General features: G+C 53.3%; 1 protein-coding gene across 1 annotated transcript; it reads right to left on the bottom strand.

Moving 5' to 3' along the window:
* LOC110430420 (proteoglycan 4-like) lies at window positions 396–1,729 on the bottom strand. The gene is made up of 3 exons (XM_021448096.1): window positions 1,512–1,729; window positions 1,212–1,434; window positions 396–743 (listed from the first exon to the last, which is right to left on the bottom strand). Exons 1-3 carry the CDS (start codon window positions 1,727–1,729, stop codon window positions 396–398), a joined length of 789 nt encoding a protein of 262 aa, XP_021303771.1.

Below are 14,981 nucleotides of genomic sequence, written 5' to 3' on the forward strand. Positions count from 1 at the left end.
ATCTCGGATCCGTCGCCCGGCGCCCTTTCCCCCTCTTGGGGACCCTGGGGGACAGAGCCCTCTATAACACCCTAGGTGTTCAGCATGCACTTAGTCTCATAAAACATTCATAAGCATTCTCATCAAGCATGGCATAAGCATCACATCCCATGGGCACAATAATAACTCAAGTGTGATTTTATGTGTGCTTTATTTCAGGTGAATTAAATATGTTAAAAATATTATGCTTTCTTCTAAAATTGTGAAATATTCAAATTAGGTTGAATTGTGTGTTAAAAGGTTTAAGAGTAATTTTGTGAAATTTTTGGAGCCACAGAAATTGAGAAATTGATTTTGTACTAAAATTCCCAAAATAGATTTATTTAAAAACCTATAACTAGTTTCGAGCTCCGATGCTAGAGGACCACCTTGCCTTGAGCCGCGGAAAAATTGGCCTGGTTTTGGTTAAGGGCAAGGTCTTTCTCGGCGAGCAAAGCTTCCAACCGAGCGACCTCGCCCATGTACCTCTCGGCAGCAGCGCTTTGCTCTTGGGACTCCCAGGTAAGGTTGCCGACCCTCTTCTCTAAGGGAGCAACCTTTTCCCGGGCTTCCCAAGCCTCGGTCACGAGATCCGAGCATTTCTGCCGAAGCTCGGCAGAAACCTCGCACTCCTTCATGAGCTCCCCCTCAGCCGCCTCCCGTGCAGCCCTCTCGTCGTCGCAGGCCACCCAGGCGTCTCGCTCCCCACGGAGGAACGTCGATTTCTACAAGGATGCGGCTTGGAGCGCCTACAAAATTAGGTGTTATGTGAGGAATCAGTCCAAAGACATAAAACAGCACTTCGCCAAAAGGGACGGAGACCTTACCTAGGCGAACTTAAACATGTCTCGGCTCATGAGCTCGGACGCTCGGTTAATCGCCTCGATGCTAGCGCACCCGCATTCCTCAAGGCCCCGCCAGAGATAAGCCTCTGACGGGTCGTCCAGCACGAACCTGGCCCTCCCCTCCGGATCGTCAGGGTTGGGCCAGATCACGAGACTCTGGCCCAAGGCCATGCTCCCTCCCCCCTCCTTTGCGGGGGCCTCGGGTCGGGCCGGCCCCTTCCCGTGAGACATCTCGGGAGGCACCACGCTCAGCACCACCTCGGTCCTGCCCTCCTCGGCCTATCCAGATTGACCCTGACCCTCCTGGCTAGTGCCCCCCAAAGGGGGAATAGCTCCGAGGGCTAGGACCGTCCCCTCCGGCTCTTGGGGCCTCGGCGCCCCCGCCTCCTTCGCTGGGGGATCTGGCATCTTCCCCCTCGTCTCCTGCCCCCCTTCCTCGTGGGAGAGCTCGCCCTCTTCGCAGCTTGAGGGGGGTGGCGACTTGGGCCTCGCTGACCTAGGGGTCGACTGAGCCCCCCTCTTCATGGCATTAAGGGGAGCATGTCCCACTGAAGCCACCTTGTGCTTCCGGCTAAAAGGGTAACGAAGCGAATTAAAAGAAAGAGAAAAACAAAAAATCAAAAGAAAGATCAAAAAGCTAGTACATACCTTGCTCGGGGGGCAGCACTCTTCTGGGAGCTTGGAGCTCCCTGATGGCCTCCCAGAGCACCGAGGGCCGTCGGGTGGATCCCCGTCTCCCCAACGGTTGGCGTAGGGGCTTCAACGGTGGTCTCGGCCCACGGCACCTCTGCCGATCCTTCCACCTCCGCCCCAGGCATTGGGCGGGGCTCCGTTGGGCCCCCCGGCGCCACCGGCTGTGGGGGCATCTCGAATCCGCCGCCCGGCGCCCTTTCCCCCTCTTGGGGACCCTGGGGGAGAGAGCCCTCTATAACACCCTAGGTGTTAAGCATGCACTTAGTCTCATAAAACATTCATAAGCATTCTCATCAAGCATGGCATAAGCATCACATCCCATGGGCACAATAATAACTCAAGTGTGATTTTATGTGTGCTTTATTTCAGGTGAATTAAATATGTTAAAAATATTATGCTTGCTTCTAAAATTGTGAAATATTCAAATTAGGTTGAATTGTGTGTTAAAAGGTTTAAGAGTAATTTTGTGAAATTTTTGGAGCCACAGAAATTGAGAAATTGATTTTGTACTAAAATTCCCAAAATAGATTTATTTAAAAACCTATAACTAGTTTCGAGCTCCGATGCTAGAGGACCACCTCGCCTTGAGCCGCGGAAAGATTGGCCTGGTTTTGGTTAAGGGCACGGTCTTTCTCGGCGAGCAAAGCTTCCAACCGAGCGACCTCGCCCTCGTACCTCCCGGCAGCAGCGCTCTGCTCTTGGGACTCCCAGGTAAGGTTGCCGACCCTCTTCTCCATGGGAGCAACCTTTTCCCGGGCTTCCCGAGCCTCGGTCACGAGATCCGAGCATTTCTGCCAAAGCTCGGCAGAAACCTCGCACTCCTTCATGAGCTCCCTCTCAGCCGCCTCCCGCGCAGCCCTCTCGTCGTCGCAGGCCACCCAGGCGTCTCGCTCCCCACGGAGGAACGTCGATTTCTCCAAGGATGCGGCTTGGAGCGCCTACAAAATTAGGTGTTATGTGAGGAATCAGTCCAAAGACATAAAACAACACTTCGCCAAAAGGGACGGAGACCTTACCTAGGCGAACTTAAACATGTCTCGGCTCATGAGCTCGGACGCTCGGTTAATCGCCTCGATGCTAGCGCACCCGCATTCCTCAAGGCCCCGCCAGAGATAAGCCTCTGACGGGTCGTCCAGCACGAACTTGGCCCTCCCCTCCGGATCGTCAGGGTTGGGCCAGATCACGGGACTCTGGCCCCAGGCCATGCTCCCTCCCCCCTCCTTTGCGGGGGCCTCGGGTCGGGCCGGCCCCTTCCCGTGAGACATCTCGGGAGGCACCACGCTCAGCACCACCTCGGTCCTGCCCTCCTCGGCCTATCCAGGTTTACCCTGACCCTCCTGGCTAGTGAACCCCAAAGGGGGAATAGCTCCGAGGGCCAGGACCGTCCCCTCCGGCTCTTGGGGCCTCGGCGCCCCCGCCTCGTTCGCTGGGGGATCTGGCATCTTCCCCCTCGTCTCCTGCCCCCCTTCCTCGTGGGAGAGCTCGCCCTCTTCGCGGCTTGAGGGGGTGGCGACTTGGGCCTCGCTGACCTAGGGGTCGACTGGGCCCCCCTCTTCATGGCCTTCAGGGGAGCAAGTCCCACTGAAGCCACCTTGTGCTTCCGGCTGAAAGGGTAACGACGCGAATTAAAAGAAAGAGAAAAACAAAAAATCAAAAGAAAGATCAAAAAGCTAGTACATACCTTGCTCGGGGGGGCAGCACTCTTGTGGGAGCTTGGAGCTCCCTGAGCGCCTCCCGGAGCACCGAGGGTCGTCGGGTGGATCCCCGTCTCCCCAATGGTTGGCGTAGGGGCTTCAACGGTGGTCTCGGCCCACGGCACCTCTGCCGAGCCTTCCACCTCCACCCCAGGCGTTGGGCGGGGCTCAGTTGGGCCCCCCCGGCGCCACCGGCTGTGGGGGCATCTCGGATCCGCCGCCCGGCGCCCTTTCCACCTCTTGGGGACCCTGGGGGAGAGAGCCCTCTATAACACCCTAGGTGTTAAGAATGCACTTAGTCTCATAAAACATTCATAAGCATTCTCATCAAGCATGGCATAAGCATCACATCCCATGGGCACAATAATAACTCAAGTGTGATTTTATGTGTGCTTTATTTCAGGTGAATTAAATATGTTAAAAATATTATGCTTGCTTCTAAAATTGTGAAATATTCAAATTAGGTTGAATTGTGTGTTAAAAGGTTTAAGAGTAATTTTGTGAAATTTTTGGAGCCACAGAAATTGAGAAATTGATTTTGTACTAAAATTCCCAAAATAGATTTATTTAAAAACCTATAACTAGTTTCGAGCTCCGATGCTAGAGGACCACCTTGCCTTGAGCCGTGGAAAGATTGGCCTGGTTTTGGTTAAGGGCAAGGTCTTTCTCGGCGAGCAAAGCTTCCAACCGAGCGACCTCGCCCTCGTACCTCCCGGCAGCAGCGCTCTGCTCTTGGGACTCCCAGGTAAGGTTGCCGACCCTCTTCTCCATGGGAGCAACCTTTTCCCGGGCTTCCCGAGCCTCGGTCACGAGATCCGAGCATTTCTGCCAAAGCTCGGCAGAAACCTCGCACTCCTTCATGAGCTCCCCGTCAGCCGCCTCCCGCGCAGCCCTCTCGTCGTCGCAGGCCACCCAGGCGTCTCGCTCCCCACGAAGGAACGTCGATTTCTCCAAGGATGCGGCTTGGAGCGCCTACAAAATTAGGTGTTATGTGAGGAATCAGTCCAAAGACATAAAACAGCACTTCGCCAAAAGGGACGGAGACCTTACCTAGGCGAACTTAAACATGTCTCGGCTCATGAGCTCGGACGCTCGGTTAATCGCCTCGACGCTAGCGCACCCGCATTCCTCAAGGCCCCGCCAGAGGTAAGCCTCTGACGGGTCGTCCAGCACGAACTTGGCCCTCCCCTCTGGATCGTCAGGGTTGGGCCAGATCACGGGACTGTGGCCCCAGGCCATGCTCCCTCCCCCCTCCTTTGCGGGGGCCTCGGGTTGGGCCGGCCCCTTCCCGTGAGACATCTCGGGAGGCACCACGCTCAGCACCACCTCGGTCCTGCCCTCCTCGGCCTATCCAGGTTGACCCTGACCCTCCTGGCTAGTGCCCCCCAAAGGGGGAATAGCTCCGAGGGCCAGGACCGTCCCCTCCGGCTCTTGGGGCCTCGGCGCCCCCGCCTCCTTCGCTGGGGGATCTGGCATCTTCCCCCTCGTCTCTTGCCCCCCTTCCTCGTGGGAGAGCTCGCCCTCTTCGCGGCTTGAGGGGGGTGGCGACTTGGGCCTCGCTGACCTAGGGGTCGACTGAGCCCCCCTCTTCATGGCCTTCAGGGGCGCAAGTCCCACTGAAGCCACCTTGTGCTTCCGGCTGAAAGGGTAACGACGCGAATTAAAGGAAAGAGAAAAACAAAAAATCAAAAGAAAGATCAAAAAGCTAGTACATACCTTGCTCGGGGGCAGCACTCTTCTGGGAGCTTGGAGCTCCCTGAGCGCCTCCCGGAGCACCGATGGTCGTCGGGTGGATCCCCGTCTCCCCAACGGTTGGCGTAGGGGCTTCAACGGTGGTCTCGGCCCACGGCTCCTCTGCCGAGCCTTCCACCTCCGCCCCAGGCGTTAGGTGGGGCTCAGTTGGGCCCCCCCGGCGCCACCGGCTGTGGGGGCATCTCGGATCCGCCGCCCGGCGCCCTTTCCCCCTCTTGGGGACCCTGGGGGACAGAGCCCTCTATAACACCCTAGGTGTTAAGCATGCACTTAGTCTCATAAAACATTCATAAGCATTCTCATCAAGCATGGCATAAGCATCACATCCCATGGGCACAATAATAACTCAAGTGTGATTTTATGTGTGCTTTATTTCAGGTGAATTAAATATGTTAAAAATATTATGCTTGCTTCTAAAATTGTGAAATATTCAAATTAGGTTGAATTGTGTGTTAAAAGGTTTAAGAGTAATTTTGTGAAATTTTTGGAGCCATAGAAATTGAGAAATTGATTTTGTACTAAAATTCCCAAAATAGATTTATTTAAAAACCTATAACTAGTTTCGAGCTCCGATGCCAGAGGACCACCACGCCTTGAGCCGCGGAAAGATTGGCCTGGTTTTGGTTAAGGGCAAGGTCTTTCTCGGCGAGCAAAGCTTCCAACCGAGCGACCTCGCCCTTGTACCTCTCGGCAGCAGCGCTCTGCTCTTGGGACTCCCAGGTAAGGTTGCCGACCCTCTTCTCCAAGGGAGCAACCTTTTCCCGGGCTTCCCGAGCCTCGGTCACGAGATCCGAGCATTTCTGCCGAAGCTCGGCAGAAACCTCACACTCCTTCATGAGCTCCCCCTCAGCCGCCTCCCGCGCAGCCCTCTCGTCGTCGCAGGCCACCCAGGCGTCTCGCTCCCCACGGAGGAACGTCGATTTCTCCAAGGATGCGGCTTGGAGCGCCTACAAAATTAGGTGTTATGTGAGGAATCAGTCCAAAGACATAAAACAACACTTCGCCAAAAGGAACGGAGACCTTACCTAGGCGAACTTAAACATGTCTCGGCTCATGAGCTCGGACGCTCGGTTAATCGCCTCGATGCTAGTGCACCCGCATTCCTCAAGGCCCCGCCAGAGATAAGCCTCTGACGGGTCGTCCAGCACGAACTTGGCCCTCCCCTCCGGATCGTCAGGGTTGGGCCAGATCACGGGACTCTGGCCCCAGGCCATGCTCCCTCCCCCCTCCTTTGCGGGGGCCTCGGGTCGGGCCGGCCCCTTCCCGTGAGACATCTCGGGAGGCACCACGCTCAGCACCACCTCGGTCCTGCCCTCCTCGGCCTATCCAGGTTTACCCTGACCCTCCTGGCTAGTGAACCCCAAAGGGGGAATAGCTCCGAGGGCCAGGACCGTCCCCTCCGGCTCTTGGGGCCTCGGCGCCCCCGCCTCGTTCGCTGGGGGATCTGGCATCTTCCCCCTCGTCTCCTGCCCCCCTTCCTCGTGGGAGAGCTCGCCCTCTTCGCGGCTTGAGGGGGTGGCGACTTGGGCCTCGCTGACCTAGGGGTCGACTGGGCCCCCCTCTTCATGGCCTTCAGGGGAGCAAGTCCCACTGAAGCCACCTTGTGCTTCCGGCTGAAAGGGTAACGACGCGAATTAAAAGAAAGAGAAAAACAAAAAATCAAAAGAAAGATCAAAAAGCTAGTACATACCTTGCTCGGGGGGGCAGCACTCTTCTGGGAGCTTGGAGCTCCCTGAGCGCCTCCCGGAGCACCGAGGGTCGTCGGGTGGATCCCCGTCTCCCCAATGGTTGGCGTAGGGGCTTCAACGGTGGTCTCGGCCCACGGCACCTCTGCCGAGCCTTCCACCTCCACCCCAGGCGTTGGGCGGGGCTCAGTTGGGCCCCCCCGGCGCCACCGGCTGTGGGGGCATCTCGGATCCGCCGCCCGGCGCCCTTTCCACCTCTTGGGGACCCTGGGGGAGAGAGCCCTCTATAACACCCTAGGTGTTAAGAATGCACTTAGTCTCATAAAACATTCATAAGCATTCTCATCAAGCATGGCATAAGCATCACATCCCATGGGCACAATAATAACTCAAGTGTGATTTTATGTGTGCTTTATTTCAGGTGAATTAAATATGTTAAAAATATTATGCTTGCTTCTAAAATTGTGAAATATTCAAATTAGGTTGAATTGTGTGTTAAAAGGTTTAAGAGTAATTTTGTGAAATTTTTGGAGCCACAGAAATTGAGAAATTGATTTTGTACTAAAATTCCCAAAATAGATTTATTTAAAAACCTATAACTAGTTTCGAGCTCCGATGCTAGAGGACCACCTCGCCTTGAGCCGTGGAAAGATTGGCCTGGTTTTGGTTAAGGGCAAGGTCTTTCTCGGCGAGCAAAGCTTCCAACCGAGCGACCTCGCCCTCGTACCTCCCGGCAGCAGCGCTCTGCTCTTGGGACTCCCAGGTAAGGTTGCCGACCCTCTTCTCCATGGGAGCAACCTTTTCCCGGGCTTCCCGAGCCTCGGTCATGAGATCCGAGCATTTCTGCCAAAGCTCGGCAGAAACCTCGCACTCCTTCATGAGCTCCCTCTCAGCCGCCTCCCGCGCAGCCCTCTCGTCGTCGCAGGCCACCCAGGCGTCTCGCTCCCCACGGAGGAACGTCGATTTCTCCAAGGATGCGGCTTGGAGTGCCTACAAAATTAGGTGTTATGTGAGGAATCAGTCCAAAGACATAAAACAACACTTCGCCAAAAGTGACGGAGACCTTACCTAGGCGAACTTAAACATGTCTCGGCTCATGAGCTCGGACGCTCGGTTAATCGCCTCGACGCTAGCGCACCCGCATTCCTCAAGGCCCCGCTAGAGATAAGCCTCTGACGGGTCGTCCAGCACGACCCTGGCCCTCCCCTCCGGATCGTCAGGGTTGGGCCAGATCACGGGACTCTGGCCCCAGGCCATGCTCCCTCCCCCCTCCTTTGCGGGGGCCTCGGGTCGGGCCGGCCCCTTCCCGTGAGACATCTCGGGAGGCACCACGCTCAGCACCACCTCGGCCCTGCCCTCCTCGGCCTATCCAGGTTGACCCTGACCCTCCTGGCTAGTGCCCCCCAAAGGGGGAATAGCTCCGAGGGCCAGGACCGTCCCCTCCGGCTCTTGGGGCCTCGGCGCACCCGCCTCGTTCGCTGGGGGATCTGGCATCTTCACCCTCGTCTCCCGCCCCCTTCCTCGTGGGAGAGCTCGCCCTCTTCGCGGCTTGAGGGGGGTGGCGACTTGGGCCTCGCTGACCTAGGGGTCGACTGAGCCCCCCTCTTCATGGCCTTTAGGGGACCAAGTCCCACTGAAGCCACCTTGTGCTTCCGGCTGAAAGGGTAACGACGCGAATTAAAAGAAAGAGAAAAATAAAAAATCAAAAGAAAGATCAAAAAGCTAGTACATACCTTGCTCGGGGGGCAGCACTCTTCTGGGAGCTTGGAGCTCCCTGAGCGCCTCCCGGAGCACCGAGGGTCGTCGTGTGGATCCCCGTCTCCCCAACGGTTAGCGTAGGGGCTTCAACGGTGGTCTCGACCCACGGCACCTCTGCCGAGCCTTCCACCTCCGCCCCAGGCGTTGGGCGGGGCTCAGTTGGGCCCCCCGGTGCCACCGGCTGTGGGGGCATCTCGGATCCGTCGCCCGGCGCCCTTTCCTCCTCTTGGGGACCCTGGGGGACAGAGCCCTCTGTAGCACCCTAGGTGTTAAGCATGCACTTAGTCTCATAAAACATTCATAAGCATTCTCATCAAGCATGGCATAAGCATCACATCCCATGGGCACAATAATAACTCAAGTGTGATTTATGTGTGCTTTATTTCAGGTGAATTAAATATGTTAAAAATATTATGCTTGCTTCTAAAATTGTGAAATATTCAAATTAGGGTGAATTGTGTGTTAAAAGGTTTAAGCCAGAGAAATTGAGAAAATTATTTTGTACTAAAATTCCCAAAATAGATTTATTTAAAAACCTATAACTAGGTTTGGGTTGTATTTCAAAATCTATTTGGAATTTGTGAATTTGACTTAAAACAAAGTTGTAGGGTTTTTGTTTTGGAACAACTTTTATTTTGGGAGAAAAAGTGAAAATGGTTTTTAAATAGTGCAAATGAATTTAGAAAGAATTTGAGAAAAGAAAATCAAAAAAAAAGATAAAAGGGAAAGGGGGGCGCTAGCAGGCCGCGGCCTCACTTCTGGCCCACTAGCCGAAAACGGCCCAGCCCGCGCTCACCCCCTTCCCCGCGCTAGCGCCCTCGCCGTGCCGGCGCGCGGACGGCCGCGTCATGCCGCCGCGTGGCGAGCATGCGGCAGCCTGGACGCGCCCTGGTCGGCCACCGGGAGCGCCCGGCCGCGTCCGCCGCTGCCCCCGCTGCCATTTGCGCTCCTCCACTCGCGCTCTCGCCCTCCGCTCGCCCGCGCGCCATCATCGCCGACGACGTGGAGCTTCTCTCCCTGCCAGCTCCGGCCTCCTTCTTCCTCTCCGAGACCACCAGCAGCTCCGCCTCGTCCTTCCGCATCGCGTGCTCGCGCTCAACCGCGCTCGGTGAGTCCCGCGCGCCCGGGAGAGCTCACCGGAGTGAGTCGGGACTCCGGCGACCTCTCAGTCCTCGCGGTTCTCCCCCTCTACTCCACCATTTCTTGCGCTTTTAGATGCGTTAGCTTCGCCTCGGCCTCGCGCACCTATTCCGGCCGTGAGCGCGCGCTCTACCGCCGCGTGGCGGCCGGACCGCGGCGAGCAGTGCCGCCGTTCCGCCATGGCCGGTGGCGAGCTTGCTCCGGTTCGTTTCAGGCCGCGCAAGTAGGTTCGCTGGGTTCGCCTTGACCGTAGAACGCGTAGAGCCCCTCAGTTCGCCGAGAGAGGCCACCGGCGGTGAGCTCCGGCTCGCCGGAGTCGCCCCCTCTCTGCGTCTTGGCCAGCGGGCCCGGCTGGCAGGCAGGTCCGCTCGTCAGTGACCGCGGGTGCATTGCACCGGGTGCACCTAGCTGGTCCCGGAATGGATTTGAATTGATTTTCAGAAAAATGATTTCCAGAAAATAGTTTAAATGATATAAAATCCATATCTTGAAATTTATGGCTCCAAAATTAGTGAAATAAATTTTGATGTGTTCTAGAATCTCAGATCTATAGTTTGGTTGGGTTGAATGTCATGTTTGGACAATTTTTCTGTGCAATTATATTTAATCCATGTTTTTGCTAAAAATTATAAAATGCATAGTAATTAAAATATAGCTCAGAAAAATACAAAACTTGTTTTATTGGCTCTGCATGGATGATTAGGCTCTAGGAAAAATATGTTACACATTATTTGCTGTGCGAATTAATTTATGGTGATTTAAATGCTTGCATGGCAGTGGTTTATGATTTTTAATAAATAATTGGATCATGCAATTAATCTGATAATTTTTGAGGGTGTTTCTTATGTTGATACGTTAATTATAAAAATATGAAATCTGCTGTTTGACACTTATACCACAGTAGAGTAATTATACTTGCTTTTATGAATTAATCTTATGATTTTTGTAGCTCAAAATAAGTGTCCAAATATTATGAAAAATTTATGGTAGACTTTATGTTTGACTAGTAGTCTACTGTAATTTTTGTGGAATTTATTGATATATAGAAATGTATGCTATTTTGGTAGGCCTAAAAATGGATAAAGAAAGTATGAATTGTTATACATAGATTAAGTAAAATAAAAGGGGTTTGGTGTATCTTTGAAGCACCTTGTGAGTTTGCTGGTTACATTTGAGGACAATTTGTAGAAGAGAATGTAATAGATGCTTAGTGTGATTGCCTGTTCTTGGATGATGTTGACTACCTTGTAAAAATGACAACTTAAATCATCTATGTATTATGTCATGGTCATTTGGTATCCTCTCGCATAAGCATTGCACCCCGGGCATCTCGCACTCCACTTATGAGCATACATGCACCATACAGGCTCGCAAAAGAACGAGGTGGGATTCGAGGAGCCGGAGGAGACCCAGGAGCAGGAACCTCTGGGAGGGCCGGAGCCCGGAGAAGAGCTGCACAAGTGCCCGGATCACAGATCGAGCACGTTTGAGAAAGGCAAGCCCCGGAGCATTCTAAGTCTCCCTATTCTCGCTAAAATAAATGATCTATTATGCTTGTTTTACTATGTTGCATTTAAGTGATAGGAATTGCTTGATACCGTTGATGCATATGTACTCCTTGATATTACCACTTGTTTATCTACATTGTCCTATGTAGATAGGCTCGGAGTCTGTGCTTAGTTTGCTTAGTCCGGTAGAAGTCAAGTGATTTCCTACCACCTGCGAGATATAGGGGGATACCTGCTTGATTAGCGGTGATTGCTTTGGGAAAGGATAACCAAGTGTGGAAAGGAAATTGAGACCGGGCAGGGTCTTGTGGGGGGTTGATCATAGTGCCCCTGCATGTGTCGATTAAGGACCGATCATTGACGGCCCTCTTGTCATGTTGAACGCATGCCCCACACTTAGCTGGAAGGATAAGTCGTTCTGACCGCGAAGCCTGAACACTATCCGGGTCGAGAGTCGAGCCGCCATGCGTTGTATTGGTGATGGTTGAGGAGAACGACGAGGGCGCGACGCACAACCTTGGTTTACCTTGGATACCTCGGTCGCCGGAACGGTCCTCGGGTACTGGCGTTGCCTGCCGAACCCGCGAATTGGTCCTGGATAGTGTAACACGGTGATCTGTAGCTCACTTGATCACTGAGTGTGGTTTGTGTGGGGAATAACTCGCCAGCTGGTTAGAAATCGATTCGAATCGCCGTCGCTCCTGGATAGTGAGCACTTGACATGAGCTTCGCCCTCGTAGTAAGGACTATGGAACACTTGGGTTATAAGGATAAATGATTTCATGAATGCTATGATGAGGTACCATCATATTATTACAATTGTTTGCCATAGTGCAGGTGCAAATCTAGATAATAGGTAATGATACTTTCAAACTTGAGCTAATTAAAACAAGAGGGATTCCTTTAGGATATGTTTAATGGAATAGTGCTTTTATGCAAAAAGTCATCAGCTACCCCACTATATAGCCTTCATGATCCTTGAAGAGTCTTTATTTTTTGGTTTATGTCTCGTACTCAGGGTTCTACTCCCATGTTGTTTTGCAGATGGTCAAATGTACTATGGTGATTGTATTCTCTGCTTGTACCCAGCCATGGGCGATGACTAGACCAAGGGCGATGGTCACTCTACCTCCTCTTTTGCTTTTGTGGGGATGACCGAACTCTAGCACTGTATCAGACTAAGCATGTGTGTGTTATTTTCGAACTATGAAGCTTCCGATACTTGAGAACTTGGCTTGTAATAATTTTAAGAACTCCGATGTATTTTATGAATGTTGTGAACTGGATGTAATTGTGGATGGTGACCGCTGAACTTATTACGATCTTGGCTGTATGTACGAGTTGTGGTTTGAAATCCTTCGAGATTTCACGGACTACCGGGATTATATGGACTTAAGCTTGGTGGTTTGACTGTGCAAATGGTCACTATTAAGCTTAATCTCTTATAATTTGGGCGGTTCTGTTACACCCTCTTGCGGGGCTCCATCCTCTTCATCGTCAACAATAATATAGGGGGCAATTCTTTCGCCCCCCGGTGCCTGAGACCCCTCGGGGGCCTCCGACCCCCCTTGGGCTCTTGACCCCTCTGGGATCTCGATCCCCCCACCAACAACTCGTCCTCCTCCTCGTCCGCCAACTCGTTGAGCCAGTGCGTATCTCCCCCGCCCTATATCTCCGAGACCGAAGTCTCGGGAGACTCTGGCGCAAGGAGCCCCGCCTATTTGACCTCGCGGCGGTTCTTGTCGGCGGTCTCGCGGCGCTGCGCCTTCCTCGCGCTCTTCGCCTTCTACGCCTCCTTGGCCTTCTTCTGCTCCTCGTTCCGGGCCCGATTCTTGGCCTGGAGCTCCTTGTCCTCCGGGACTGGGGGCAGGGAGTCCTTGACAATCCCCATTCCCTGCAAACGAGTGGTAATCGAAGCAAAGGCAAGGAAGAAGAGAAACGGGCGCAAAATCAAAGACAAAAGCAGTGTCTTACCAGAGAAATGTAGCCCTTCTCGGGGCGCATCGACACCACCTGGGAATCCTTTAGATCCGGGTGCGTGGTCGAGACTCGGGTGGTTAGGTCCGTCGCCGACACTGGCGCCTCCAGCATCCGCGTCCCGACCCAGGGGACCTCCCGGGTCATCTCCGACATGAACGCCCGCCATTGCGCCAGCGGTAGCAGGCTCCGCTTGTGGAACACCGTCGCCACCGTGGTCGTAGTAACCCTGGCTTGACGTAGCTTCTCGAGCCCCGCAAGAAGGGGACCGAGCCTCTTCTGGTCCTCTGCAGGGGCACCCCACCCCCACTTATCGGGGCACTCGACCACCATCTTCCCGGTGTACTCCGGGAGCAGCCCACCGTCATTCCGGAGGTAGAACTACCCGTTCTGCCACCCCCGGTTGGACGTTGGCATGTTGCTCCGGATGTACAGGTGGGAGCGCGACTGGCGGAGCTGCAACGTGCAACCACTAGCCCGTAGGGGCTTCTTCTCCCCTCCCTTGTTGCGGGAGGACATCTCCGCCTTGAAGAGGTGGAGCCAGAGGTTCCAGTGGGCAGGGACCCCTAGGAACCCCTCGCACACCGTGGCAAAGACGGCTTCCTGCATCACGGAGTTAGGATTGAGGTTGTGCAGCTCCACCCCGTAGTAGTGCAGAATGGCCCGGATGAGCCGGCTGTTGACGGTCCTTAAGTATCAAATTTAATTATCAAATAAACAAAGAAAAGGATCCAAATGAAATCAACATCTAGACTTAGGGTTTTATCTGACAGAATTCCACGAGTTTTGGTGTTTGTCTATTTCTACAGAGGGTTATCAAGAAATAAGGAAGAAAGGCCCACATGTCGGGATTACATAGAGATATCAACCCACCGCGCAATTTTCTACCATCTAGAAGACTCCAGAAGCCACGGGAAGGAAGCGGAGCCCGAAAGGGGCCAGGCCCACGGTGCCCGCCCTAAGGACCTGGGCGCCCGCCCCCCTCTAGACTCCGTTCCGGACTCTCTTCGCACACGACGTTCCACCGACCTATTGGATCCAGAATAACATAGTACCACCTCGCCTATCGACCCAAAAACGCATAGAAGGGGAGGACTATATAAGGAGACCCCCTCTGGCCCTGGAGGAGACAAGAAATTATCATAGAGATTGAGGGGTGCCCTCGAAGGAAAACCTCTTCTCTAAATAATATTTCTTTTTAGGCTTAGCAACCAATGTAAGGTTGAAATAGATCTTCTAGTTTCTACTAGATTGAGAGAGATAGAGTGGAGGTGTGGATCGGAGGAAGGCCGGCCTGTCGGTGTCTACTCCGAGTTGTACCTGCGGGATCAAGTCTCCTAACCCGAGGCTTGCTTCTAAGATTCTTCAGTAATTCGACTTCTAATTCTAGTAAGTTCTTGTTTTATTGTTCTTTGGTTTATGAGTTTACTTTAATCCTCTTCCGGTTGAGTATTAGAGTAATCACTTGTTAGCATAAACGTGGTGTTTAGGCTAGGGTACTCATAGATATCCCCTGACTAGCTGGACCGTGGTAGTAGCGAGGAACGTGACAATTCCGAGTTACCTTTGCAGATCACATCTCGTTAGCAGGACGGGTAGGGTTATAGGTGTGGGTCGAACATCCTTTGTGTTGTCTAGATTCCGTGAGCCTCCCCAATAGAACAGTAGATCATCCTTATTAAGGTTAGAACGAGACTACGGTTGCAGTCTTCTCTATACATCACTCACATCGAGAGACATTCTTTGTAGCCTAAAGGGATAGTAGCAATAGATTTGGTTAGTCAGATGCACCCTTTCTCCCAGTGGTAAAAATATAAATACGATAACTCTGGATAACCTCCCGGGTGAAATGCTCACCGATATCCGTGCGCTTGCGGATCATTTTCTAATTGCGTTACCAAATATCAACAA

This window comes from Sorghum bicolor, chromosome 9 (assembly GCF_000003195.3).
Source record: "Sorghum bicolor cultivar BTx623 chromosome 9, Sorghum_bicolor_NCBIv3, whole genome shotgun sequence".
NCBI classification, from domain to species: Eukaryota; Viridiplantae; Streptophyta; class Magnoliopsida; order Poales; family Poaceae; genus Sorghum; species Sorghum bicolor.

Bases quoted from the DNA above. Each gene is read 5' to 3' on its own strand.
- LOC110430420 (XM_021448096.1), bottom strand. From the start codon at position 1,729: ATGCCCCCACAGCCGGTGGCGCCGGGGGGCCCAACGGAGCCCCGCCCA. The intron at 1,435-1,511 runs GTATGTACTAGC...TTACCCTTTTAG, and splicing joins AGTGCTGCCCCCCGAGCAAG to CCGGAAGCACAAGGTGGCTT. The intron at 744-1,211 runs GTCCTAGCCCTC...GCATCCTTGTAG, and splicing joins CCCAAGAGCCGGAGGGGACG to AAATCGACGTTCCTCCGTGG.